Raw genomic sequence first — 27,943 nt, forward strand, 5'->3', positions numbered from 1 at the left:
TAGAGAGAATCACTAACGAGCTACTCGACACTTGTATGGCTCAATCAATGCCTGCAGTTCGGAGTCCTTTTGAAGTTCAAAGGGAGCAATTAAGAACTCTGGTGAGCCACGCAGCCACCCCTCCCTCCACTGTTTCTGTAGATTTTTTTTCCGTCTTGCTTTGAATTCATTGGTCGGTTCGCCAAGATACGGCTTTGAACCGAATCAAGAGACTCGTCATAGGACATATCCAGACCAAGAGATGCAGTTCACTCAGAGAGTGGGCGGGTCTATTGGCTGGAGCCAGGCTAATGTTCTAGCCTAGGTTGGGAAGCCATGAGAAGGGCAATCTCTATTGCTGCATTAGCGACTCCTACAAGTTGGTCAGGGAGCCTGTTCAGTTGGTTGTGGATATGAGAGGAACAAGTATGTTCATCCTCCCAGTGAAACTTTCCACTGTCTCTGGCTCTGCTGTGAAAATAAGCGGCTAGCAACTTAACGTGTACCTGAGGAGACTTGTGTTTGTCTACACTACAAGGCCAACTCTAGGGCTTAGCAGTGACTTGGACGTGAGCAACTGTAGAATGCAATGACTGATCTGGTTGCAGTGACCGACCCATCCATCTGCACTATGTCAATTTGCTGCTTGCCTTGGCTGCATCTGTGCAACCATATGGCATGGGAGGCTATAACACTGTAACGTCATGTTTGTCCTAGTGATGATCAATAATCTATAAAAGTTTGCTCTCGACTCGAGGCTTACCAAAAATACCAGCATAATTGTCCAGTATAAACAAAAAAGGCCCGCACAAAGCATGATGAGCCTCAACAATTCTTTGTCAGTGTGTGGGCCTTTTCTGTTTACTGTTCTAGTGATGAAAACATGCCACAATACATGTTGTAGTGTTCCCTGTCCAAAGACAGCTTGTCACTCTGGCTGCATAGGATTGATGCAATTGAGTCCTTTATCACTGCCCCCCTTTTCATACATGCACATAACAGAACACCAGTCCAGAACATTGGAGGTGGAGATTTGTGCTCTATTGAATGCACCTTTCTTATACATTTTTCCATCAGTAAACTTTGTTGAATGTGTGTAGTCAAGCAACTCATGACCTGCATGATATTTTGCATGAAAGTTAGGCTACAAAAATGTTCTTTTGTCCCTTTGCGTAGATATTGTAATGACCGGTTGGTATATCAATATAATCGTTTTTCAGACTATTTGTGTGATTTCCATGGGCAGCACATGGGGAAAATATACTATAGCCGTGTATTTTTAGCAGCGTTTCTGGGACGCGTCTGAACTGCATTTGGTGGAACCACATGCATTGTCTATGGCCGAGATCAGCTAGGGCTCAGGCTGCAACGTTGCAGACAAAACACAATGTTACCACAACCGATGGAATCCAGCCATATAAGAGGTTTTAATGAATCTCATAGGGTGGAGCGAGCTGTCAATCTGAGTGGGCCTGCCCACATCCAGGCCCTTCCATAGATCTTCCCTAGATATCGCTGCACTAATTTGCCTAACTAATGTGAGAGAGAACAATACTTGTCACTGTTTGTAAACTAGTTTTTCTGCAGAGAGGAAAGTTAACAATTAGTATTTCAAAGGAAGTTGATACAATTTAAATGAAATGTCCAGTTTTCTCACCCAACACTTTACCAAATGCAGTCCAGTCCAAAGAGCACATGGGGGGTGAAGAGAGACATGCATGTGGGATCATGGGTCACACAACAGAAATAGTGTGGTGACCAAAGAAAACGAGCAGATGGAGAAAGGAATTTAGTGAAAGTATTGGTAGAACATCCCACTATTTGGGAATCAGGGTGAATTACCTTTATATGCCTACTGCAGTTACTGTACATCCTGAGTGTTATGGAACCACAGCACAGGTCCATTTGATTACAGGTACACTCTTACTGTGTAAATTGAATTCACAATTCAGTTGCCTAAAGATATGAAATCTATCATTCAATGTGTCCTAAAGATATGAAATCTTTCAATGTGTCCTACCATTAACTTACATATTGATTGAGGTGGATTTAATCAGGTTTAGCATGAAGTGCAGCTAATTTATGATGAAATGATGTCTTTCTCATAATTACCTAACGTGCTTTCTGTACATTAGACCTGTGACGTCAGCGGTTCCCTATTGTTTGAATAAATCACACATTATTATCAACTAGAAGCTGGGCCGCCCTTCGGGCGGCCCAGCGTCTAGTCGGCGACCTGGCCAACTCGGAACAATGTAAATAGGGAATGAATGCCCCGCCCTTTAATGCAAACCCCATTATACCTGTTTTCATAGGACCCGTTTTGACCATCTGTCTGCCTGTGTCCATTTATGCCCATATATGGAGATATCTGTATCTGTCTGTCTGTCTGTCGGCGTCCATTTTATGTCCATATATGAAGATCACTGCAGTTATAGTTCTGGGTCCATTGTATGCCCATATATGGAGATAACTGTCTATCTGCGTCCACAACAGTATACCTGTTGTCCTATGACAACAGGTATACTGTTGTCATAGGACCCGTTTTGAACATCTGTTTGCCTGTGTCCATTTATGCCCATATATGGAGATATCTGTATCTGTCTGTCTGCGTCCATTTTATGCCCATATATGACCATTTGTTTGCCTCTGTCCATTTATGTCCATATATGGAGATATCTGTATCTGTCTGTCTGCAATCCATTTTATGCCCATATATGGGGGCATTCATTTTATGCCCATATATGGAGAACGCGCGTGCCCGTGGGACGAACGGTTCTCGAGATACGCGGATTACATACATACATACACAATCACAGAGATTTTTTGTTGACTCATGTGGCGTACGTGATGTCAGAGCCTTTTATGAAGTGATGTCACAATGAGTCAGAGCTTTCGCCGATTTCCTCCGGAACAGCCTGATGTCAACAATCAACCCCGCATAAGGAGATTCCGAACGTTTCGCGCCGGTTCGGGAAAACCGCGCGTCGGGTCGGGTCGAGACCCGGCACTGCACTCCGTGCCGCGGCGGGGAACGCGCGTGCCGAATCTGAAGCCGGTGGGAGGAACGGTTCTCGAGATACGCGGATTACAGACAGACACACAGACAGACAGACAGACACGCAGAGACTTCTCGCATTTATAGATAGATTATTAATTATCAATGGACTATCAATGGATTATCAATGGACTGATCACTCCACTTGAATAAAAACAGTAGGGACTTCTTCTGCAAGGGATTGAAGTTCATTGCAACCGCCTGAAGATGGTGACAGAGAGGTGAACTGGAAGAATGACAGTGCAGTTTATTTACATTTCTCAATTGTCAACAAGGATGGGAACATTATAGTAAGTATTTATTGTATTTATGAGAGCTCTCAGCTAGAGCCCTAATTAGTTTTATTGTTTTATTGTTAAGAGCTGTGAAGGTATTAAGGAAGAGGCCCAATTTATTTCCAATATGGCTGCTGTGCATAGAGCAGTGTTTCAAATGGGGGTACGTGTACCCCTAGGGGTACGCAGAGGTACTGCAGGGGGTACTCAAGATAATGGCCCCCCAAAAGAAAAATAGAAGTATAAACCATGATACTATTATTCATAGTTAAATAATTAACTACAATTGAATTAGAAGGAGAAAAAGCTTTTACTGTTATGTTTAATGATGACACTTGGAGAAACGTGTTGTGAGCCTGATAGTTGCCAAATTACATATAAGGCTACCAGGCAACTGGTATGTGTTTGAATGTTGTTTGAATGTACTAGAATTTCGCGGGCGCTTCGCTGTTAAAAGTTGTTATCCTTATACATAGATTAAAAGCTGCCGTTTAATTTGCCGTGATGTTGAAAGTGAACACGGTAACACGTGTGAAATCAGTGGTGGAAAAAGTAGGCCTACTCACATGTTATACTAAATGTATCAATGAGCAGAGTGAGATCAGCATGACAGAACAGTTTGCTTAAATGGGACTAATAGTAGTTTGTCAGTAGTCAGTGTCAAATTAGGCAAAGTACAAATTGTATTTAAGGCAGGTGTGAGATTCAAGTTAGAAGAGAGGCTTAGCTTACAAAACTGCAGACTAATAAGGGTGTAAATGTTAATGTGTCTGATAGCTGACTGTTTGTGAGACAAAAATTGTGAAAGAAATTGTTTATCTGCAATTGTGTCTCGATTCTTAACCATTGACGAGACAAAAGTTATGAAAGTAGCTGTTTATCTGCACTTGAATCTGCACTTGTGGGCTATGTTTCTCTGTTCTTCCCTATTCTGAGATATTGTAGATATTTTGCGAAACTCTCCTCCAGAGAAACACCACAATTCTTTCATATTTCACAAGCCCTAGTTTCTTATTTTTGGCTTATTTGTATAGGTTGCTTGTTGTGTTGTTTTTATTTATTTTTATTTTTATTTTTTTGTCATGGATGTTATGGCCACAGTGTTGAAACTCTCACTCCCTTTTTTTATTTTTTGTGATGTTAGATTCTTGAAAAGGGGGGTTATACCGTTATATACCGCTAGTTATGGTTTTAATTGCAGTTGGGAAAATGTTGTTGTCGGGTAAAGGGGGTACTTGGATTCAAAAATCTGCAAAAAAAGATTGAGAAACACTGGCATAGAGCCTATTAAAGGAGCTATAGTCAACTTTTTCTTGAAAAACGGATGCTAAAATAAAAGAATTATGTTTCGAAAATGTTTTATAAAAAATTAAGCTTCATATGTGTTTCTTTTCAAAAATGACCACAAAAAGCGTAAAATAACGATAAAATAATCATTTTGGCCGTTGTCAGGCTGACTTTGTTTCTATTCTTTTATATGGATTCCATATAAAAGGATAAAAGAGGGATGTAAACAAAGTCAGTCTGACAACGGCCAAAATGAAAAAGTTGACTATAGCTCCTTTAAAGTAAGACAACTCTAGTTCAGATGATCCATTTATACGCACATACGCACACACGGGAAGTAATACAGGTGTGTTTAATCCATGCAAATACACACAAGTGCAAACTAAACCCACATCAGTTGAGTTATCTATCAATGTGGAATTATATGGGATTTCAATTAGGATTCACTGTAAGTATGCGTGAAAATGTTAAACCCCCAGGGCCACTCAATGTTTGAGGCAAGGCAAACATTCCTGTAGCCTACTTCAGCCAAGTCTAGAATGGCTCCTGGAGAATTGAGTCATGCTAGAATACTAGAGAAGTGATGCAGTATATTCCCTCCTGAAGAATGAGTCTCTCCTGGAATTAGGAATGCTAGAGAACTGATCTTTATCAGTTCTCTAGTTTCTAGGAATACTAGAGCATGTAAACATCCCTAACCCAGTTTTTGTAGCTTCCTAATTCTTTACATTTTATTTCAAAGGTTTTTTTCCCCTTCTTTTTCCTTCTTTTTCTTTTTTAATAGACATAAGACGTGTTGTGTGCTTGTATATCTGCTATTTTCACTATTAAATAGAGCTTTAATTCATAATGTCCCGGAGACACCACATTTATTTGGAAACCAATGTTCTAGAGAACTGATATAATCCATCCTGGAATGAGCCATGATGGTAGAGTATATTGGGTGGGGCAGTGTGTGTGGGGGTGGGGCTTCTGCAAGTGTCTTTAAAACAGTAGGAACTTAGGAAGAGGTGCAGAAAGGGACAGTCGGACAGAACAGGAGCCATGATGAGTGACTTCTACAACAATATAAAGAGGCTGGACGAGCAGCACTTTGTACTGCATGCTTGAGACTTCATCTCCACATGTGAACACAGCAAACAGCATATGGGGTGAGTGCCTTCACCTGTGATTGATTGAAGTTTAAAAACATTCAGCAACAGAAGACACAAGAATGTGCCTGAATGTACACAGTAAAATAATTATGGATCCATTTAGTTCCATTCGTACTCAGAGTTAGAAATGGATTTTATGTGTCTGACTTCAAATGCTGTGTATGCATGCTGAATGTATAATACTACAACTACTATGCCATGGCATCTGTCATTGAATGTTATGATAATGACATGCCATTGTGATGTCATAATGTTGCATCATGTTAATGATATTATGATATTAGGGAAGACTTGACTCTTGCCCATTATCTTTGTTTTGTTACATCCATGTTACTGTACTTTGGTAAGAAAAGCATTGTTAATACTGTTATAACTTTTGCAACTGTTGCTGCAGAAGTCATCTGTATTTATTCTGTTCCTGTTTTTTGTTTTTTTTTGCATTGTATGATTGTACTCATGCTGTGGGGATCTAACATATCCTTCCAGTATATATTGAGTTCAAGGGGAGGCACGCACATCCCAAACAAAGTAGTACCAGGTGCTGGACAAAAATATGTACATAGGAAGAAGAAGAGGATGTCCGCACACCGAATAGTCGCTCCCAGGAGTAGTTCTTTATTAGATTAAAGCATTGACAACGTTTCGACCCCCTTCGGTCTTCATCAGGCCTAGTCAGTATTGAGGACACATAATGTATCGATGCTTAATAATTGATAGGTCTTATTTCGAAAAATAATTATCTTATTTTTTGCTTGTTTTTCTTTTGCCAGCATGGTTCATGTTCTTGGTTGCTGGTCCTAGCAGGTAGGATGTGGTAGATCCCCAAAAGATGGTTGCCATTAACCCTGAAGCAGAAGATCTTACCTTGAGCTGTATAGGGCATCTACGGAATAGCAATGAACACTTGTTGCATAACACCTAATTCATTCATTGCTGTTAAAGTTTATTATTTGACATCTATAAATACATATTTAACGGTTCAACCTAGACTGCATTTCAATTAATTAAAGGCCAATTGTGGCAATGGCTCTAAACATACTATTGATCAGTGAGATTACCAGCACTCATGGAAATGTCCTTGAGGCACTTTTTACTTAGTTGGCACAGGCAGCATACAGAACATCTGTACTGTATGCTGCCTGTGCCAACTAAATAAAAAGTGCCTAAAGGACATTTCCGTGGGTGTTGGTAATCCCTCTGAAGAACATTTCTGGACCATGCACCCTGTAAAATGAGTAAATACATTATTGTAGAAAACCTGAGAAGTTCTGAAACCTGTGATCTGTATGTTATTGTTTTATGTCCTCAAGGTTCAAGGTTCCATCTTGTGTACAAGTAGGCTACATAAGAGTGAAACTTATTTTGTTTGGCTTCCTTCAGACAATGCAGCAGCATAGATAATAACAGCAGAATAATGATGAAAAAAAACGTAAAAAGATTTAAAGAAGAGGCAAGCGTTTCCCTTTGCCCTGTATTGTTCTTGTTCTTGACAGTTCGTGACAGTGTCCGTCATACAGGGCTTGGATAGGAGGGAGAAAACATCCGCTGATGCGTTCAGCAGGATGTGATGGATGTATTTGTTCAACCGGGAAGTCTGCTTGTCTATCATGTAGTGCTGCATGTCTATCATGTAGTGTCAAAGCTCGCTGGCTAAGTGTGGGTGCATGTTGATTATGGAGGGACAGAGGCGCAAACATTTCTTAAAGATGGGGTGCCATGATTTTTTCCCCCTCTAAAACATGATCATCGGGTATTATGATTATACTTGGGGGAAGATTTATTTCAAAAAAAGTACACAGAAAGTGTTAAAATTGTGTTTTTGTGTGGCCGCACCCACCTGCTCATTACGTATGCCTGGTGTTCAGGTGGATGGTGACCCAGCTGAAGTTAGCCACACCCACAGCTGCTGCTGTTTGGTAAAAAAGGGGAGGGGAAGATTTTATTAAAGCAGTCCAAGACATGTTTGCATATTATAACAACAACTGGGGGTCTATTAGAGTAATGTTAACTCCTTAAGACACATTCAAAACAGAAAAAGTACAAAACTATGGCACCACCTCTTTAATGAAGTTAAAGTAGTGTGTGTGTGTGTGTGTGTGTGTGTGTGTGTGTGTGTGTGTGTGTGTGTGTGTGTGTGTGTGTGTGTGTGTGTGTGTGTGTGTGTGTGTGTGTGTGTGTGTGTGTGTGTGTGTGTGTGTTCTTTGTTTTGTCCTACGTTTTTCTTTTGTCTCCTTCTTTTCTCTTTCTTCAGACTGCACCCTGGGCAAGTGTAATAACTGGCTGGGGGGGGGCGCACTACAAATCATCAAATCATTAACCTATGAACCCATAAAACTCAGTTGGAACAAGTCACTTGTCATTCCTTTCAAATAATAAGCTAATATAATTGTTTTATTAATATGGTATAGCTCAGAGTGACTTCCACCCTGATGAGTAGGCCTACCCAGAAAAACTCAATATAAATGGTATGTACTGTATTATTATAAAGAAAAGAATAGTCCACACAAATCCACACCCTTTACTGGACAAGACACCTTTCCCACCACTTTTCTTTTTGATCTTGTAACGTATTCTGTCCTGCATCAACGCTAAAATAAACGTACGTAACATTTCTGTGGACAACACACCCTGATAATGCCATATTGCGGTCTTCTTTGTTTGTCTAACACTACTTGATAATCGTCTATGCGTGCAGACACGGTTGCAAAAGAGCTGGTATGTAGGAAAGGAACAGGCTTTGACTTGCCGTTTTCACTGAGGAGTCAAGGGGAAAGAAAGAGTTTGAGTGATGCTAGTGTGGAACAATTCTAAAGAAGAGGAGACCGGGATCACTTGCCCACCTAGTTGTTGGAATGCTAGGCAGTTGCCCATGGCCGTTTCCAAATACAAAGTAAAATTTGAACAGTGTTATTTTAACTCCAAGAGTGTAGAAATGAAACCAAATTGATCTGTAGTGGTCCATAAATTAATACTAAGGATTGTATTCTATGTACACAAGTACTGATGCAAGACTCATCAGTCATCACACCACTTTGATGGTTTTAACAGTATATGCATGTTTCCTTAAAGGAGTAGTTAACCCCCAAAATGACTTTATTTCTATTGATTACTCATGCCATGGAGACTTGACTTCAATAATATTTTCTGGTAATTTTCGCATTCCTAAGACAAAAATGTAATTATAGTATATTTACCCCCTTTGATTCCGGATGGGGACCCGAATGCAATGCATTTGGGTCCCCATCCGGAATCAATGGGGGTACATTTGTTGTAATGAAATTATTGTCTTAGAAGTGCGACTAAAACAAAAAATATTATTGAACTCAAGTCTCCATGCATGAGTAAAAATAGAAAAAAAAGTCATTCTGGGGGTGAACTACTCCTTTAAATATTGTACTGGTGATCACAAATACGTGAACTGTAAAGATATTTCAAATTGATCATTGCAACAACAACAGCTGACATTGGTACTGTTTTTACTTTGATGTCACATGTATGTAATAATAGCCTACTGTTTCAACATGATGTGTTATCTTCATATCAAGTATTGTTTTGCAAACATAGCCTATACTTACAGTATTTAACCATGCAGGCTTTCATTAACCCCAAACCAAGAATTTGTACATGATCAATCAAAATGAACAAAGGAGATGATGACTTATTTGGCTTCATCATACATTATTGGAGCAATGATTAGGTATTATTCATCAGCTGTTTCCAGGCAATAGCATATCCACTCATCATTCCCTCATCACTGTTGTCGTCACCATTACTATTATGATGCTTTCAGATTATTCACTTTTTTCCCCTTCTCTTGGATACACAAGCTTATGCATGTTCAGATGTTTGAGACTACTGTAATGGTGAGGGCTTAGATCATCATCATGATAAATTATTTCTCAGCAAGAAGAAACAGGTGAAGCAATTCCCCACACTAAACTACTGACTAGCTCTACATTCATGTCGATTCATTAGGTCAATGCAAATGTCATACAGTCAGTATGCTGTGTGTGGATAGAGGTTGCGACTGAATATATTTTACTGTTAAACCAAGAACACACAGCTAATTTGACTAAATGCCTTTGAACACAGGGTCTGATTGTCCAACGGACAATAAATGAACACATGGTGTCTCTATGACCTCATGCACACCGGGTCAGAATTTGTCCAGATTCTGACAATATTGTCAGGGTTTTCCACACGGAGAATCGGAGGCTGTGTGCAAAGGCATTTAGGCCTACCACTGGGAACACATACTGCACTGTAGATTTCAAATGGCAGTGTCACTTTCTATTGTACATTGTACAATGACTCAATTAAACTGAAGTCTGGGTCCAAATAAACAATATATGATTGTATTATTGTTTGCTGTAACAATGTACTGATATTGACATTTCCTCCACTTCCTCTTCTCATTCAGAGTTCACTTCACCAAACTCTCCTCTGTTCTTCCCTACAGAATGTCTAACGCACGGTCTTCCCCCTCTGATGGCCCAGACCTGGTCTGTCCCCTGCTGCAGCTCATGCAGGAGAGCCAACACAACAACAACACCGCCAGCCCCGTGGTGGTGTGTGTCCACGGCCTGGTCTCCTGCCTGGGCATCCTGGAGAATGCCCTCATCCTGTGGGTGGTGGGCTTCCGCCTGCGCAGACGCACCGTGGCGTCCGTCTGGGTGCTCAACCTGGCCATGTCTGACTTCCTGGCGACTCTGACCCTCCCCCTCTTCACGCACTACCTCCACAGCTCCCACAGCTGGGACCTAGGGGCCGGGCTCTGCCGGGCTCAGACTTCCATTTTCTTCCTCAACATGTTTGTTTCTGCCTTCCTGCTGGCAGCTATTTCCATAGACCGCTGCCTCCTGGTGGCCAGGCCGGTGTGGTGTCAAAATCACCGGTCGTTGGCAGCAGCATGGAAGGTGTGCGCGCTGGGCTGGCTGTGGGCCATAGCTAACACCTTTCCTTACCTCCTGTTTCGGGACGTCACAGAGAGACGGGACAAGAGGAAATTGTGTTACCATCATTTTGCCTATCTGTCCAGACAAGCTACACTTGAGAGGGATTGTAAGGTGCGGCAAACAGCAACAGCGATCTCAAAGATGCTGCTTGCTTTCTGGATCCCGCTAGTGGTGATTGCGGTAAGCTACATTCTGTTTGTTCGCAGTCTGAGAAAGAGGGCGAGGAGGAGAAAGCAGAGCTCCCCCAGGCTGCCTGATACACCGATTGTAGCAAAAACGGATGACTTATCAAAGATTACAGAGGGTGCAGAAATGACTAATGGCTTGCTAAAGCCTCCAACCCGCAGCTGTGCTCAGTCCTCAAAATCACATTCCTTGTTCCCCTCCACTTCAGCGTACCAGACCAGCCAGCTATCTCAAAGCTTCACCAAAATGGTGACGTCTGTAATTGCGGCATTCGTACTATGCTGGGCTCCCTACCACATCTTCTGCCTCATTGAGGCGGCAGCCTCGGTGGCCAGCACACCTTCTGACCGGCGACAGAAGATGCATCTGGTAGAGGTGGGGCTGCCCATAGCCTCAACTTTGGCTTTCCTGAACTCGGTCTTGAACCCCATCCTGTACGCTTTCTGCTGCCCCGACTTCTGTGTGAAGATACGACAGAGCCTAGGGGCGGTGTTTGAAGGGCTCTTAGAGGAAGGAGGAGGGAGGAAAATGTCAGTCCCAGGGCTCGGTAGAAAACTGAATAAAGGGAGAGCTGGCAGTCGAGATGTGAGCTCAGCATCTCCAGTCTCTCAAGGCTGTCCTGGGTCACCCCAACAGTATACTCACAATCCTTCCCCATTATTGTCTACCCATCCTCTACACCACTTCAAAGCCAGGGAGATGGAGATGGTAGAGCAAACAGAAATAAATGCAAAAGGGACAACCCGATAGCTGAGTGGTTACAGTCAGTAGGACACATACTGTACCACATGGGCTCACATGACTGACAATGAGTACCTGGTTTGATTCCCGGCCCGGCCGGCTGGACCATTTGCTACATGTGTTTCTTGTCTCTCTCTCTCTCCACTCCACCATATCAAAACGCCCCCCAAAATAAATTAAAGATTGATTATGTCATTTGTTTGAGTATGTTAATACAATATAATTTGGGGTGGTAGTATATGGTCTCCATGCTGTTCTATTGAGACAGATCCGGTGTCTAAATTGGACATGAACTTTGACAAGATCCTGTTGGTGATTTGACACAAATTTTGGACTGAATGTCAATATTCAATTTCTCCCCAGTGTAAGCAGGCAGACTCTATTCAGTGTTAAAAATGTCACCAGCTCAGGAGATCTGGCTTCAAATCTGGGGTAGAACAGGAAAGTTACATACTTAATGCAGCTTTAAGAAATAAAAGGTTTAATTTAACTTTGATTTAAGTGTACAGTATAGATAACACTTCTTTGTGAAAATGATATAGTGTATGCACAGAACTTTTTTAAATCATGTGGAATAAAAGTATCGCTTTCCCCAAAAACAAATAGTTTTTTATGGCGCAATCTTATAGCTGAGTCATTAGCACACATATTACATGGGTCTCTAATGGGTCATCTAATGCTTGACAGTCCCCAGTTTGAGTATACGTGGACCATTTGCTGCATGACACTGTTCTCTCCTGTTCTCTCTCTCTCCGTGTCTCCTGTCTCTCTACTGTAGCCTATACCTGTCAAACCAGTAAGACTCCCTAATCGGGAGATAAGCGACCGTTGGTCGCTTATCTCCACAAATAGGCCAAAAGTTTGTTTTACCAATTATCAAGACATACGGGCAGTTGACAGTTTGCCATGGTTACTCATTGAAGTTGAATCTCCATATATGGAGATAACCTACGCATCACACTAAGTCTGACCTCACCAGCCCATATTTGGGCATGAGCAACTTATGTCTCCATATATGGAGATATGATGACATCACACAGTCCTCAGCCGATGATGTGGCGTGATGTCATACAATACACAAACGAGCCCTACAGTATAAAGGGGCAATTCTTGCCAGGAAAGAAGCATTTCTTCGACTCAGACCTTATCGCCAGGGTTGGCTTATAGCAGCTGTCGGTAGGACCATATATGGATTCTGTTAGTGTGGATCTCCTAACAGGGCATCATCTGGGATACAATCCCTTTTATGCCCATATATGGAGATCCCTAACAGAATCCCTTTTATGCCCATATATGGAGATCCCTAACAGAATCCCTTTTATGCCCATATATGGAGATCCCTAACAGAATCCCTTTTATGCCCATATATGGAGATCCCTAACAGAATCCCTTTTATGCCCATATATGGAGATCCCTAACAGAATCCCTTGTATGCCCATATATGGAGATCCCTAACAGAATCCCTTTTATGCCCATATATGGAGATCCCTAACAGAATCCCTTTTATGCCCATATATTATGGAGAAATCCCTGCTCTGAGTATCTGACATCAGTGTGATGTCACCTGTTTATGCCCATATATGGAGATCCCTGCTCTGCGTATCTGGTTGCTATGGTAAACAGTTGGTTGCTAGGGTAAAAAAACATGGTTGCTATGGTAAACAGTTGGTTGCTAGGGTAAACAGTTGGTTGCTAGGGTAAAACCATGGTTGCTAAGGTGGTTGCTAACGTACACTAACAGACCAGCAACAACAGACTGTTGCCACAGCAACGTACACAAAGGTTTGTGTACACATGTGGTGTGATGTCATACTGATGCGGAGATATGAGCAGGGCAAAGGTGTGACGTGTGACGGACGGACGGACGGACGGACGGACGGCCGGTGGAGGTTGTCATAGTAAACTGCTCCCTGACGGTCGCAATAAAGGCTCAGAAAAGCCGCCCAAAATAACTTACAAATATATATGACAGCAGTCATTATCTATCCATATTCCTATACAGAACATGTTCATCTTTTAAATATTGCATACTATAGGCCTTTGCTGCCTCATGTAAGGAACAATGAAACGTATGTAAAAGAGGTGTTGCAAGTCTAGTGGCTAAATGTTGTCTTGTGCCCAAGTACAGTACTGAAACAAACTGATGATGAACAATGGAAGCCATTGTTGTTTCCACCAGTCATGTTTGGTGTGTGTGGTGATTGTGACGCTTATTTGTCTCAGGTGACTGATATTTGTTTATGTGTAGTCAAATTATGTATCGGATGCCCTCAGAGATATTGTGCTGATGTGGCTGTTGTATGTGTTATTATACCAACTGCACATTGTATACATTTAATAAAGCAAACACATATTTTGGAAAATGTTTATCCTGTAAAAAGAATCTAGAGAAATCTAGAGCCTGGTTTATGGATTTAATTAATGATCTGATATAATTGTGCCAACTACTAAAATACTCAAGGCAAGCAACTCAAGGCAAGCAAATTCTAACACTCAAATTGTACCTGTTGTGGAGGCATGTGCGATCAAGACTTCAACCACTAGGGAGCAGTCTAGTATTAAATTATGCATAAAGGGAGTTAACCTAAATTTGTGTTTTTCAGGTCCTGTAATCCTGGAGCTTTCAAAGAACATTGTTGAACTTCTGGCCCCCTTTCAGTTTGATTGGATTTGATCAATATAAATAATGATCCTTTCTAAGTCTACCACCACAATGTTCCTCATTCTGCCTCTGTGGGCATGCGTGAGCGTGTGTGTGTGTGTGTGTGTGTGTGTGTGTGTGTGTGTGTGTGTGTGTGTGTGTGTGTGTGTGTGTGTGTGTGCGCGCGCGCGCGCGTGCGCGCACACACACACACACACACACACACACACAATGTAGGCCACAATCATGTAGGATTACTGAGAGAGGAGTTGAACCCAGGGCTCACTATCCAGTCAGCTAAAGGGCCAGGCCTGCTAGTGAGTGGATGTGTGCACTAGCTTTACAGTGTCCCTGTGGCCCTGCCTTATATGCTCCCTGGCAGGAGGCTCAACTGTGTGTGTGTGTGTGTGTGTGTGTGTGTGTGTGTGTGTGTGTGTGTGTGTGTGTGTGTGTGTGTGTGTGTGTGTGTGTGTGTGTGTGTGTGTGTGCATGTGGGTCTATATTTTGTATTTTGTCTATATCATGCAAATCATATTTTGTTGTCCAATATTAGGTTACCTGATTATTCAAATCCCTCTCTACATTTTAATGATCCTGCTGTCCATTTTTCACACACTGGATTTGTACATTTTGAACCCTGAATTTATACCTATTGTGTTGTTTCAGCCACTAATTAATAACGTGACCTGTGGGTGTCTATGTATGTGGGACACATCTCAAGTTTGACCCGATGAAGAGCCTTGCATTGGCCTGAAACGTTGTCAATATAAATTACATTGGAGCAGATGAGTGTGCATATTTTATTGACTTTATATGGGCCATCCTTCGGGCCCAGAAACAGCATTAAGCTGCACAGCAAATTCTATGGCTGTTTGAATGTTGGATAGAGGTAGGCCTACTGATCAACTGATCAACATATTATGTAACATATACTCAAAGTAGCCTATTCCTACACAGAGGAGGCCCAGCCCCCAGTGATCACATGACATTATTTTGCAACAAATTAAACGTATTTTGAATGGACACCAAGAACATTTGTAAGGATACTGTAGTTCAGCTTTGGTGAACTTGATTCAAATTCACAAGTTCAGCTGTACTTTTAGAAACTCCACCAAATGCACGCGGAAAGTTAATTCAGTCACCATGTGTGCCATGTAAGAAGCTAAAATGTAATAGAGAAAAGAGGAAACGTGGTCTCGTAGATATCAAAAGACTGAGAGACAGGTGCTCACTGGAGAGGGTTCAATATAGCAAACACACATAAGTTCCATAGTGTGCCATGAGACAACAGGTGAACTTATACAAATCTCAAAGCACTCTGCTCAGTTAAGTTAAAAATAATGTATTAATAAATCATGAGTGCCTTGGAATTTGTATAAGTTCACCTATTGTCTCATAACCCACTACGGCCTACTACTACAAGGGAAGGAATTGATGTGTGTTTGCTAAGTAGCTAAAAGGTTTTTGATTAATTATGTGCATCAGAACTTTTATAATGTGTAATTTGAAATTCTTGTGTTGTGTTACTCTAAAGTTAGAGTTATGTACTCTCTATCTGTCTCACACTCTGTTTCTCTCTGGGAGTAACTTGGAACAAAAAGTGAAATTGGCATGAAGTGTAGTCAACAACATGGTGGTTGGGCGTGGTGATAAATGTGTGGTATTTTCCAGACTGGAGAAGGGCAAGTACCTGTGTCAAAGTGTCGAGGTGGGTTGGATTAGGCTGAATTTATCATTACTATTTATAGGTCTTGCCGGTGGATTCAATCATTACCAGTCAAATTATCTCTTTTCACTAGCCTTGATAACAAGGTTTTCATAGTGTGCTTCTATTTTAATCATTTGTAGTTTAAAGTGTTTACATTTATGTTGTCTTTAAAGATAGCTCATTATATTATTTGAGTTCCAATAGCGTAAACCTGAAACTGTATCAGTATGACCTTAAACCTATTTCATCAACTTGAGATGAGATCATATTATTGCAACCTTGTGCTACCCAGATGCTTGGTAAAGTACACAGGGTTCCTTTCTCTATAACAATGTCTCGCACTTTGGCACTCGCCATTACTGCCCTCCTTTGAGGGGAGTATCTAATTCCTGTATGAAAAATGTTGCTTTTCTCTGTATCTGGCAGAATGCATTCTCATGAATAAACTGACTTATGACTTATGACTCGTAAAGGTTTCTGCAGTCCAATAGTATGGTATCGTTTGCCCCATTGGATAAACGGCCCTCCACTTCTTTGTGAAATTCTTCAGGTTGCAAGTGAATTCCTGCCAACTTATAGGAGATGACATCAGGGCTGACTCCCATGGGGACTATCTCCTTGTAGACACCAAACCTCAGATCAGAGAAACACTCTGCACCACCATCACTAATCTTAAAATCTTCTTACTCCGTTTTCTCTCCTCATATTTGTCTTTGTCTTTTACTTTTCAAAATATCTCAGTTACAATCTGACAATGACTCAGAGCCTTTAATTCTAAGGTTAAAAGATCATATTTAACAAGCTTAATGTATGTATGGCTGAATGTAATTGCGTACTGGTCTACGGAGGAACTATCAACAACAAATATACAGCACCTCAAACGGACCACCAATGTCTGGATGGGATGTGCTTCGAGTAGCCCACACTGGACTAATAAAGGAAAAAGACTCCATTCCAACAAACAGCTGCATAGAAAAGAACAGTTTGCTATAATACCTTATAGCAAACCTTGATAAAAAAAATAATAATAAGCATAAAAGAGACCTGCTAACTTCAAATTACCAGAGCTTCCTTTAAACAATATAGACTGGGCCCTCTTGCACTTAAGCCGCAGTTTCTGTTCCGGGGAGCGAAAACAGACAAGATACAGTAATAGTACGGAACCTGAGCATACAGTGTAAGTGGTTAAAGAGGCTCCCTCACACCATCTGACAACTGTTAACTTTGTCTTGATAAGGTGAGTCGTAGTAACTTATTTAGCCGAGAGCAAGACTAGAATTGTCAAAAAAGTGAAGATTCATTGCTTTGCCTGCAATGTAAAACACTGTAAATATATATATATATATATATATATATATATATATATATATATATATATATATCCGGACCCTGAGGTACCCATGTACCCATGTGACACAGGAAAACATTTCAAAGCATTTCATTGATGTGAGGCAATAGTGCTTAGATCCAGCTCTTTACCCAATATTTAATTTAGGCACATACATTGCATGATGTTTTCCACATAACTGGTATATTCTACTGGGATAGAGACAAAGACAATAGTACCTTATAAAACTGATCTGCACACATTTTGAGAGCACATGGTCCATGGAAGGAGTAGAAGGACCCCATCCTGCCCTGGAGGATTGCATTACGCCGGTGCAGACTTCGTCCGATGTTTAATGACTAAAGGGGGCAAGGAATAGGCCTACATTCCACCCCACAGTGGGTTGGAATGGGCTGACTCATGCTCTGCTTGGAGGTCACTGGTGTCAAAGGACAGCTTAGCCTTGTCACACCTTACTGCAGGTTAGAACTGGAAGGGCCATAGCCTGCCCACACTTCTATTTTTAAATTCCCCTTTCTCTGACTTATAACCTGTCTACTTCCTTCTGTGCAGACTTCATCATCTCCTCTCCTTGTATACTAGTGAAAGCTACAAGTGAATCCTTTTTATTCACTGCGCTTATTGGCTGAAAACAGGAGGGACAGCGAATGCATTTGCTCCTTCTGGAAAACAGTTTGAGATGATCATATCAACATTCAACACAGACACATAGCTGACAGACCAGCGATACAGACCATGCATTCAAAAAGCAGGACTCCTCCTTATACTTCAAAAGACCACACTGATTTAGTAGAGACAGAACCAGGGGAGTGAATTTGGTTGGTAGTAAACACATTCATAAAAGAATGGAAAGAAAACGGCAGAGAAAAGGGATGAAATAGGCCTATTGTGAACGACGGAAAGACAGAGCGGGTGGGACTTAGTGAGAGGTGTGGCTAGATTGGCAGGGATAGTACTGTATGTATTGCTTTAAAAGCAGTTAATGCACTGCCGTAGTTATAGCTGACAGATGCTGACTAGAGTATTAAGGTTGATTCGTGCGTCAGTGCTGTCTTTATAGAGACCATGGTGTAAACATGTGGCGGGGATGCCCCCCAACCCCCCTTCACAAGCACACACATGCTCTACAAGTACACACAGACAGGGCAGGGTTAATACAGTGTACTACATCTCTCAGGTCAGTATGGTCAACCAGGTTTCTGATCCGTACATTTGTATAAATGTCCAGCAGTATGTACTACGTACTGTAAGCTCAGATATTGAGTTCAGTAGGACTTAGGTCACACTCATTTTCTATGAATTGCTGCATTTTATTCACATGGTTCATGAAATGGAATGGAACAATACCCTTTTTTGTAATACTGCCTCCGGGCGACTGATTTTCACCCTTGGGATAATAAAGGTATCTATCTATATCTTTAACTACTGTAGATGCAGGAGTGTGCCGGCAGTTGACTACATTTCGCAAACATGGAAACATCCCTGATAACCATATAAACCTGTGTTGCAGTCTTTTCCCCTGCACTCAAGCAGCTAAAAAGTTATCTTAATAAGGATTCATACTGCAATTCAAGAACCATAACTGGTACTCACCCTCAGGGCAATCTTCGCAGATGAGATCTTCCTATATTTTGACCAGCATTTTAAGACGATCTCTTCCTCTTTTGTCTTAAAGTGGAAGTGGGGATCAGCGTTGTAAACTTTGTACAGTGAAGAATGCTTTGGATTCTACAGCTATGTTCAACATGTTGCAACACGTTTGATGTAATTTGCTGATAAATCCAGTTATAGGTGAAAATTCTCTTCTGAGTAAACACATGATGCAATAAAATAAATTACATTGTTTTTATATACAGTAAGAGTAGGCTAATAATAGATTGCAGGCCTACTGCTCTTGATGAAATATTTTCTATCAATATAATCATGTACATAAAGAAAATACTGCTACTGTACCAAGACCATTTTAACACACACACGTATGTACTGTATGCATGCACGCACGCACACACATTTTTATCCTTGAACGACCCCCACCACACCGCAACTAAACCCACAGTGGAATTGCTTTAAAAATGCTTCACATACCACTGAATTAAAGAAATGCACATGTAAAAGCAGTCCTCAAGAAACCAAGGGGAACAATTTAATCAGCTGTACTGAGTGCATGTGGCCTTCTGGCTATAGTGAGATTGGGAGGGTCAATCCCCCGACCGAGTCACACCAAAGACTATAAAACAAAATGTTTTTGCTTGTTTGTGCATAATACATACAGTATGCATATCTATGTACATACATAAATCTAGAGAGAGAGACACAGAGACAGAGAGACAGAGAGAGGAAGGGAGAGATGGAGAAAGAGGGCAGGAAGGAGAGAGGGAGAGGGAGGTAGTTGATATTGTGCTTTGTTGTCGCTAGCTGGCTCATAGTTTGTTGTTGCAAAAGATGTGCATGGACAAATTAATTTAACAAATGATTAATCAACTAACAAATGGGCTCAGTGCACTAAGTTCAAACCGTCTGATTGCTCGATTAATCGGCCACGAGGGGACAGCCCTACAACAAACGCTACATTGGTGACCCAGACGCTCTCGGACAATTCCAGAATCACTCTCTGACAACATGTCAACTAACTAACTAACTAACAAAGATATTTGTATTTTTATTGTTTTATGACCTACTTTTCATCTGTGCACTTTAATTTGTGTGCACTGTATTGTATTTTAAAGCAATGTGCTATATAAATACAATTTGATATTGATATGTGCACGTGGTAGCGATAGAGGGATGTGGATGCTAGAGGAATGAAAAAGAGAGGTGGGTGGGTGAGAGAGAAGGCGGAGCAATCACAGTATGAGAGATGCCTCAGATTACCAACCAGTGTCAGATGCTGTAGAGAGATAAATAAAGGGGGGGAGAGAATAAGGGAGCGACAAAGAGAGAAAAAGCGGACATCTATGTGCATGGGAAACTAGACAGCCAAAATGAATGAAGCAGGAAGCACGTCATCTTTGGGAGTACCAGAGGGAAAGTTAGTGAAAAAGGTCAGTTTGAGTTTCCTTGCAGTGTTTATATGAATTAATGAAATATACAGTAGTCCGTGTATTGTCAAAGTTCACCCACCTCTTACGGGATTATAAGACAAAACAGCAATTTATATTTTTCCATATAATGCTTATTTTTGTTCACTTCACAGTACATTTACATCTAATGGCTTAGGGCTTAGGGCCTCACTGGAATGGTGGCAGTGTGATTTTACAGTAATACCCACTCCACCCAACATTTATATTTCTTTCTGTGGTTATATGTTTTTGGAGCTTAACCATGACAAATCTGGTTGTTTCTTGCACTCTGCATGTCTCTAAAGTATTCATATGTTTCTTTACAACCAAAATCAGGTTTTCAGATGAGCATTCACTGAAAACTGGTTTGACTCAGGGCACACTAACAGAAAGTGCATGGTGTGATGTCACTCAATCAAAGCCCCATCCTCTAGACAACAGACCAATGAAGGACAGCCACATGCCAGGTGTTGGTGATAGTCTTTGATGAGGCTTTGATTGAATGAAGACCAGTGTTGACTGTAACAAAGTACATTTACTACCTACTGTAGCCTACTTTAGTTTGGGAGGAGGGTCAAGATCAAAGACCTGGGCCCCCTCTCCACGTGGGCCCCCCTCAGTTTATACAGGTTTTTCACAGGAAATTATTCGTTTATAAAGTATAAAAATGTTATGAAAATTATTCATTTTTAAAGTATATATTTTTTTTTAAACAGAGAGTTCTACACGCCGGCAGAACCGTTTAGCTTTATATAACGCATGATGTCTTAATCTTACCTTGGGAGAAAGTTCTTTTACAGTCACTCAAATCTTTCCTTCACAAACTAGACTGCTCCCGAGTCCCTTTCAACGGGAACCCCCCCACCGCAGGGCCCCCCCTTTCCGGGAGGGGGGACAACAGTACCCTTTGCCCCCCCATATCGGCGGCCCTGCTTGGGAATGTATGTCGGGAACGAAATTGGGAATGCATGCCCCGCCCGTTTATGAATATCCTTGTACCCCTTGTACCCATCTGTCTGTTTCCCTTTTGTACCCATGTAGCAGTAGTGGCTCAGAGCCTCTGCCTGATGGCCAAAAAGCCTAATATCTCCCCCAGCCCAAGGGGGAATTCCCCTTTAGGCTAGTGGATAAGATGTTTGCTTTCCAATGAGTATAGCAATAGTGGCTCAGAGTCTCTGCCTGATGACCAAAAGCCTAATATCTCCCAAGGCCAAAGGGGTATTCCCTTTTAAGCCAGTGGTTGACATGTTGTTGCTTTCCTCACGAGAGACCAGGGGTTCAATCCTGGGCGTTACACTCATACGCTTAAAGGTTCATACAAGGGTTCTGTACCAGGACGGGAGAGTGTTTTTCGCAAGTCTTTCAGTCCGAGTGTATCAAAAATAAAAAGCAACTGAGTTAAGCACCTTTGGTCCAACCAGTTTAACATTCACCAGGTTAGCATTCACCAGTGTCGGCAGGTTAGAATTTCACCAGGTTAGCATTCACCAGCGTTAGTTTTACTGAGGTTAGGGTTAAGGTTGGGTTTAGGTCTAGGCCAATCACAAGCTTCCGCTGCCTTAAACCAGTTGCTTTTTTGACACACTCGGACCTGCAAAAACACTCTTCCTACCAGGACAGCTTGAATGAGTTCCTGTTTCAGCATCATGCACCTGAGGTCACGGTCATTATTACCAAAGGATTGGCATCACACTGCAGACTTCATTAGGGATCTGATTTGAATGAAACTACGTACAGGGGTGTGGTTCAGCATTCTGTTCTTGTGATTGTCATATTTCTTCTTGTCACTCTACAAGCTCACAACACGCAGATGGAAAAAGTACACAACCGTCCGTCAAGTTATAAAGTACATTTTCTTTTTAATATCAATGCACTGCTGTATTAAAATGTAGCCATACAAAAAATCCAATACATTTTCAAAAGAAGATCAAGTAAATGTACTTTATTACTGTCCAACACATGTCACAATGCAATGCATAGTGAGCTTGTACGTCTGATTTTCTTTTCTATTTTTGAAAGGCTTTGAAAAATGTGGACCCTAACTAACCCTAAGACCTTTCTCACCTACAATGACATGCCCAGAATAGGGACCCCAGGTTGAAAGTGGTTAGCTCAGCCTGTGAGTTTTATAACTATTTAACCAATGAAAAGTATTAACAAGAGTTTGTTACTAGATAATAACTACATTGAACTCACTGGAGAATATAGGTTATTTTTTCCATTTCCTGAAATGCTTCTGCCCGACAGCAACAATATCTTATATTGTATAAAAATAGTTTATGTGCAGCGTTCTGCCCATTCAAATAATGTAATACTATTAGTAGGCTAAATACAAAATGCTCCTGTTAATGGGTGTGTAATCAGGGGTGTAAATGGGCTATGGCAGGGGTATGCAGCTGCCATACCCTGGGTCCAGGGGGGGATATAAAAGTTACTTTTAAATATAAATCCATGAATGTCTCTTTGTGTGCTGGTTATTATGTTGTTAAATAACAGTAAAATAAAACTACAAATGCAAAATGTAACAAAATGGTCACTTTAACAAGGTATTATAATTATATTCTCCGCACTTGAATTCTCCCTATCTTGACAGAATGGTATATTCCCAGGTTCCGCAGGTCAGCTGCACAGGTGCAATGCATTATTGTTAATTGTGGCACGTTTACTAACATGCCAAGTAGCTGCAAGTTTAGCTGCCATATCCAGACCAAGAAACCGTAAAAACCCGGGGGGAAAAAAACGACAAAACCCGATTTTTTTTTTTATGAGGACCCTCATCTTTGCCATACCCTAGCTTTTGCTGAATTAATGCCACTGTGTGTAATATTTTGTATTTGTATGCAGAGATTTTATTTATTTATTTCTCTCTCTCTCACTCACTCTTTCTCATCTTGTAGTCTACAACTGACAAAAATGAATCTCTTCCAACTGTATTATGTAGAGTGAATCCATTCATTATTTTATGCCTTTCAACATTACTTACTCAATACTTTGTGGCAGGGTTTTCAACAGGTATTGTATGTGCTATTCTTACTAAATGCTTGGTCAGGACCAAGCATTTAGTAAGTGAAAGTGATTGATTGATTGATTGATTGATTGATTGATTGATTGATTGATTGATTGATTGATTGATTGATTGGTCAACTAAAAGGATAAACGCCGCAAGAAAGCCTCAGGACTCGTTTCAATTGGGGTCCTTTTTTTTACGTATATAACATTGAATGACAGACAAATAAAACACAGTACTATGCAGAAAATATCGTTAAAAAAAAAAGATTAAATGAATGGTATTTACAGTAGAGTAGAGAGGACAAGAGGTAAGGATAGGCTATGTCTGGAAGTGTGGGCACTCCCCGTGCGTGCACGCACATGCACATGCACGTGCGTCCGTGCGAGTGCACATAACTTTTTTGCTGGCTTAAAACGGGTCTGCGCGGCGGCAGAAATAGCCTTAGACCAGTGGTTCTCAACCAATAATTTGATGACCGGATCATCAGCCAAACCTCCCATGCAAAATAGCTCCACAACTGATTTTTCCAGTTAATTAATCCATTTTCAAATCTTATATTACCATCTGCTGTCATGCTCATTTCAGCACGGCTGGCGAGCCTATTTCAACCAATTGCTGTGACTTTTAAGAGCGGTTTTAGAGGAGGGTAGGGATTCACACAATATTTTCTTCCACGTAACAGTGTACTAAATGACCTGGTGGCCTACAGTATGATGATCTGTCATGAAGGGTAAGTCTAGGCCTACCGGATTGCCTGATTGAGTCATCGTTATTGGGACAAGCTGTGCCCATATAATCCAGCCTGAATCACATGTGTCTGCCCACTCATACATAAAATACAAACCAGTATCAGTTTATATGAGTTTAGTGGAAGGTCTGGACCACTCGCATATTTCAGTTAAATAATGTCTGGGCTTGATAAAATTGTCATTATTTAATTGCAGGCTCCTACTATTTGTTGAGAAACAGTGGGATGCATAGACATGGGATGCATAGCTATTGTTACCAAAGCACTAATCTTAGTCCATATCCCCATCCAACACAACAGTGGTCCCCATGCAGGTTGATTCTTAGTCAGGGTGGTGGTCCCTGGTTCACAATCAGTTGAAAACGCCTGCTTTGCGGATCGTCTCCTCAACTTTAGACTTTGGGATCCAGGCACGTGCACACATAGACAGGGGGCTTGAGCCCCTGCCCTTTTAGCCGTCTTTAAAAAGTGCCCTCTCCAGACCATGAATGCAGTTTTTACTAAGATGAAAGGAATGCAATATGCCCTCTCTCCATGCCATACCTGAAGGCAGAATTCAAGAGTATTGTCTTGTTCAACTCACCTAAACTTGAATGCAGCATCTTATGTTTAAAGAATTGCCCTCTCTGTGTAAAAATCCATGCCATACGCCACATCTCCAGTATTGACCTCATGCTTAGTTCAGTGTGGTATCAAGCACCGAAAATAGCCGACCTCCAAGCTTGGAGGTCTGCTATTTCCGATATTTTCACCAAAAGGCCCTTTCAGAAATTTCAGCCCCTGCCACTCTAACATCCTCTGCACGTCCCTGCAGGGATCCATAAAGAAGAAGATGGAGTCCCTGAGGAGATGGAGTTCAGCCAGTATGAAGAGGAATCCTAAACCCAAAGCCAAGACCCTGAGTCTGTCCTCCCCCGTAGGAGACCCCGAGGACCTCTGGCTCCGTGAGGGAGAAAGGAGGAAGCTGAGGCCCATTGTCGACTCTGTCTTTGGGCAGGTAGGAAACTCTGAAAGGGTTATGCTTTACTGTAACCTCGCGTCACTAGGCTTTCTCGGGGGAAAGCCTGGTGCTCGTTTACTAAACAGGTTGTTTGATCAGGTCTAGACCGAATGGCATCCTAGACTGGATGGCAGAAGCGGCGTCGCTTTGTTTTGGTTTCCCGTTTGTTTCCCCAATCCCAAATGGAGTGTAGTCTTGCCAGTCGTTGCGAGTTGGACTAAAAGATGGATATACCAAACAAACTTTTCAAAAGAGTACGCCGCATCAAGGGTTTTATTGGGTAGGTACTAAAATTATCTCATTGAGCATGCCAGCGCAGGGGAATTGTTTTGGGTTAAAACTGATTCCGGTTTGGTGTTTCCGGCTAAAGTGTAGTCCGTTTTGACTACAAAATGAAGTAGGACGCCCTCCACTCCCGACCGGATCAAAAGCCAGAAATTGGAAGCGATCCCAGGCTAGCTTACTGTATGTGGGGATGCCAAGACACTTTCCATGTACCATTGTGGTCTATTGACCACTTAACCCTCTATTCTTTAAGAAACACACCTGAGTTGCAACTGTTATTGGTCTTCTAGTTTCCTTCTATACCAAATCTTTTTGGTTGCGACTCATTGTGAGCTTGTATATCTGTAATGTTCTGCGCATTTATTAAAATGAATGAATGCAGGGTCCAATCAAAAATGTATCAAATATTGAGGGCCCTCTAAATAAACGCAGAGACAAAAGCGATTTCACTTCCACACATTGCAGGTGTCAGAAGTGTTAGAAATGTCACTGTTGCAGAAATGTGACTCTTCTTTCAACAAAGTAGGTACAAATGCTCTTGTGAGTCATGTCATTCCATAATGTTTGCCTTTAATGGCCTTAAAAACATTTGTGGGCAGGGCCTATTACAAAACATTACAGGCCTAGTACAGTACATTATGAACACAACTTCCAATCAACCCCAAATTGGAATTGCATGTTGGGGGGCTCTAGAGCGCACCTACAAAATGTGAAAAGTTGAACCATATGTCATAGAAACACTGTTTCCCCTCGTAGCTTCCTCCGGTACTGCCGGCTGCAACCCACCAGTCATACAGCCCTGGTAGGCCAGCCTGGCAAATACCTTGCTCAGAGGAACACCCTTTTCTAGTTACAGAAAATACTGCCCATCTGTACTGTATGCTCCTTCAGCAATGAGCTGTTCCCATTGAACCTTGTGGACTCTGTGGACTGCGGTTTTGTTTGGCCTTTATTATTAACCCCCCAGCAGTATTGCAGCTGTTGCTACTCATAGGCCTCTGCATACGCCTCATACTGTATACAGACATTCAGTCACACTCTCGGTCAAGCATTGGTGCGCTGAGACACCACTGTCTTGATAAATTAGAGGCAGTGTGATCTGACCGTGGTCTGCCTTGGTCCTCCCTTAACCCTTAAGTTCTGTTCAGATTCACTACACCTTCGTTCTGTTCGGGTCATTTTGACCCGGTGGATATTTGGTTTAAAAAAAACAACAGTAATATAAATTTTAACTTAACAAATCATCATGATACATTGACTTTGACTCAATACCAAACAATTCATATGATATATTTGGTAAATGTTTGCATTTCTGCTTTGCTATATCACATTAAACATTGAAAGAGCTAGGCGTTTTTACTGATTTAGCTGAAATCCATGTAAAAAAAACGACTTCATTTAATACTGGGCAATATTGCTCATGCTTATAGGAAGGGGGGGAGGGTTCGGAATGGGGCTTCGGAATGGGGGTGTTAGAAGTGGGGGTGACTGTGTGTCTGTGTTTTGGCATAATACTGTGTATTTCTTTGCTTCCGGGTCAAAATGACCCGAACAGCACTTAAGGTTCAAAAAATATGAGGGGGGTGTAGCATGGGTGTAGTGCAAAAATATTTTTTTTACATGTTCATCTGAGAAGAATCTTTAAGGCCAGTGAGTTTCAGGTGGAAACATTTTTAACTTCTACCTTTTTTTTCCAAATGAAAATGTAAAACGGGTCAAAATGACCCGAACAGCACTTAAGCCAGTTTCAATGTAGAATGTGGTCAACCTTATCAGGAAGTCAGGAAGTGGTGGAATGAGTTTTGTACTTTTTGTACCTGTGAACTTGTGCACTTCCTGTAAGATCTGTTTAGCAATCTGCACACATTGTCTAATCATGCAAGTTACCATACTTCAGAAGTTGTTGCAATCTTATCAGGAAGTGGAGGTATTGGGCTTTGTACAAAAACAAAAGGTAATACTGTCTAGGCAATCTTTCTTAGCATTTTAGGCTATGGAGATAGCCTAAAAAAATTAAATCACAATTTGATAACCAGCCAGTACATTTCATTTAATAAGAAGTGTGTATCATAATTGCATGTTGTGCATGTTCCTGATTCCAATGTGCCATTGTTTTGAGCGGCTAGTAGTCCGAAACACGGGTGAATGCTAACCTGCCGCAGCGGGTGAACGCTAACCTGCCGACGCAACCCTAACCCTAAGCCTAAACCTAAACCTAACCCTTACCCTTATCATTACCTAACCCTAACGGAATACAGGGGATTCGAAACAGTGGGACATCGAAATATAGAGATTTTTCCATTCTCATTCTGGCCCTCAGCAGCATATTACTGTATATATCTATCTACTGTCTGTCTGTCTGTCTGTCTGTCTGTCTGTCTGTCTGTCTGTCTGTCTGTCTGTCTGCCTGCCTGCCTGCCTGCCTGCCTGCTTGCCTGCCTGCCTGCCTGCCTGCCTGCCTGCCTGCCTGTCTGTCTGTCTGTCTGTCTGTCTGTCTGTCTGTCTGTCT

The 27,943-nt window shown here is 41.5% G+C and overlaps 2 protein-coding genes across 2 annotated transcripts in view; both read left to right on the forward strand.

Moving 5' to 3' along the window:
* Positions 1-5,643: 5,643 nt before the first annotated feature.
* Positions 5,644-15,814, forward strand: LOC308282227 (prostaglandin D2 receptor 2-like; the record flags this gene model as incomplete). Its single annotated transcript, XM_080722572.1, has 5 exons — positions 5,644-5,694; positions 7,247-7,317; positions 8,005-8,016; positions 10,213-11,424; positions 15,811-15,814. 5 exons carry the CDS (start codon positions 5,644-5,646, stop codon positions 15,812-15,814), a joined length of 1,350 nt encoding a protein of 449 aa, XP_080578698.1.
* Positions 15,815-15,906: 92 nt separating this feature from the next.
* The window catches only part of LOC308282228 (calcium-binding protein 5-like), a gene marked incomplete at both ends in the record, with an annotated part of 32,660 nt that continues 20,623 nt past the window's right edge, over positions 15,907-27,943 (forward strand). The window contains 2 exons of the mRNA XM_080722573.1: positions 15,907-15,984; positions 24,964-25,146. Of these exons, the coding sequence (XP_080578699.1) occupies positions 15,907-15,984; positions 24,964-25,146 (261 nt within the window). The remainder of the gene's footprint in view (positions 15,985-24,963; positions 25,147-27,943) is intronic.

The sequence above is a fragment of the Nannobrachium achirus genome (assembly GCF_963921795.1).
Source record: "Nannobrachium achirus genome assembly, chromosome: 3".
NCBI lineage: Eukaryota > Metazoa > Chordata > Actinopteri > Myctophiformes > Myctophidae > Nannobrachium > Nannobrachium achirus.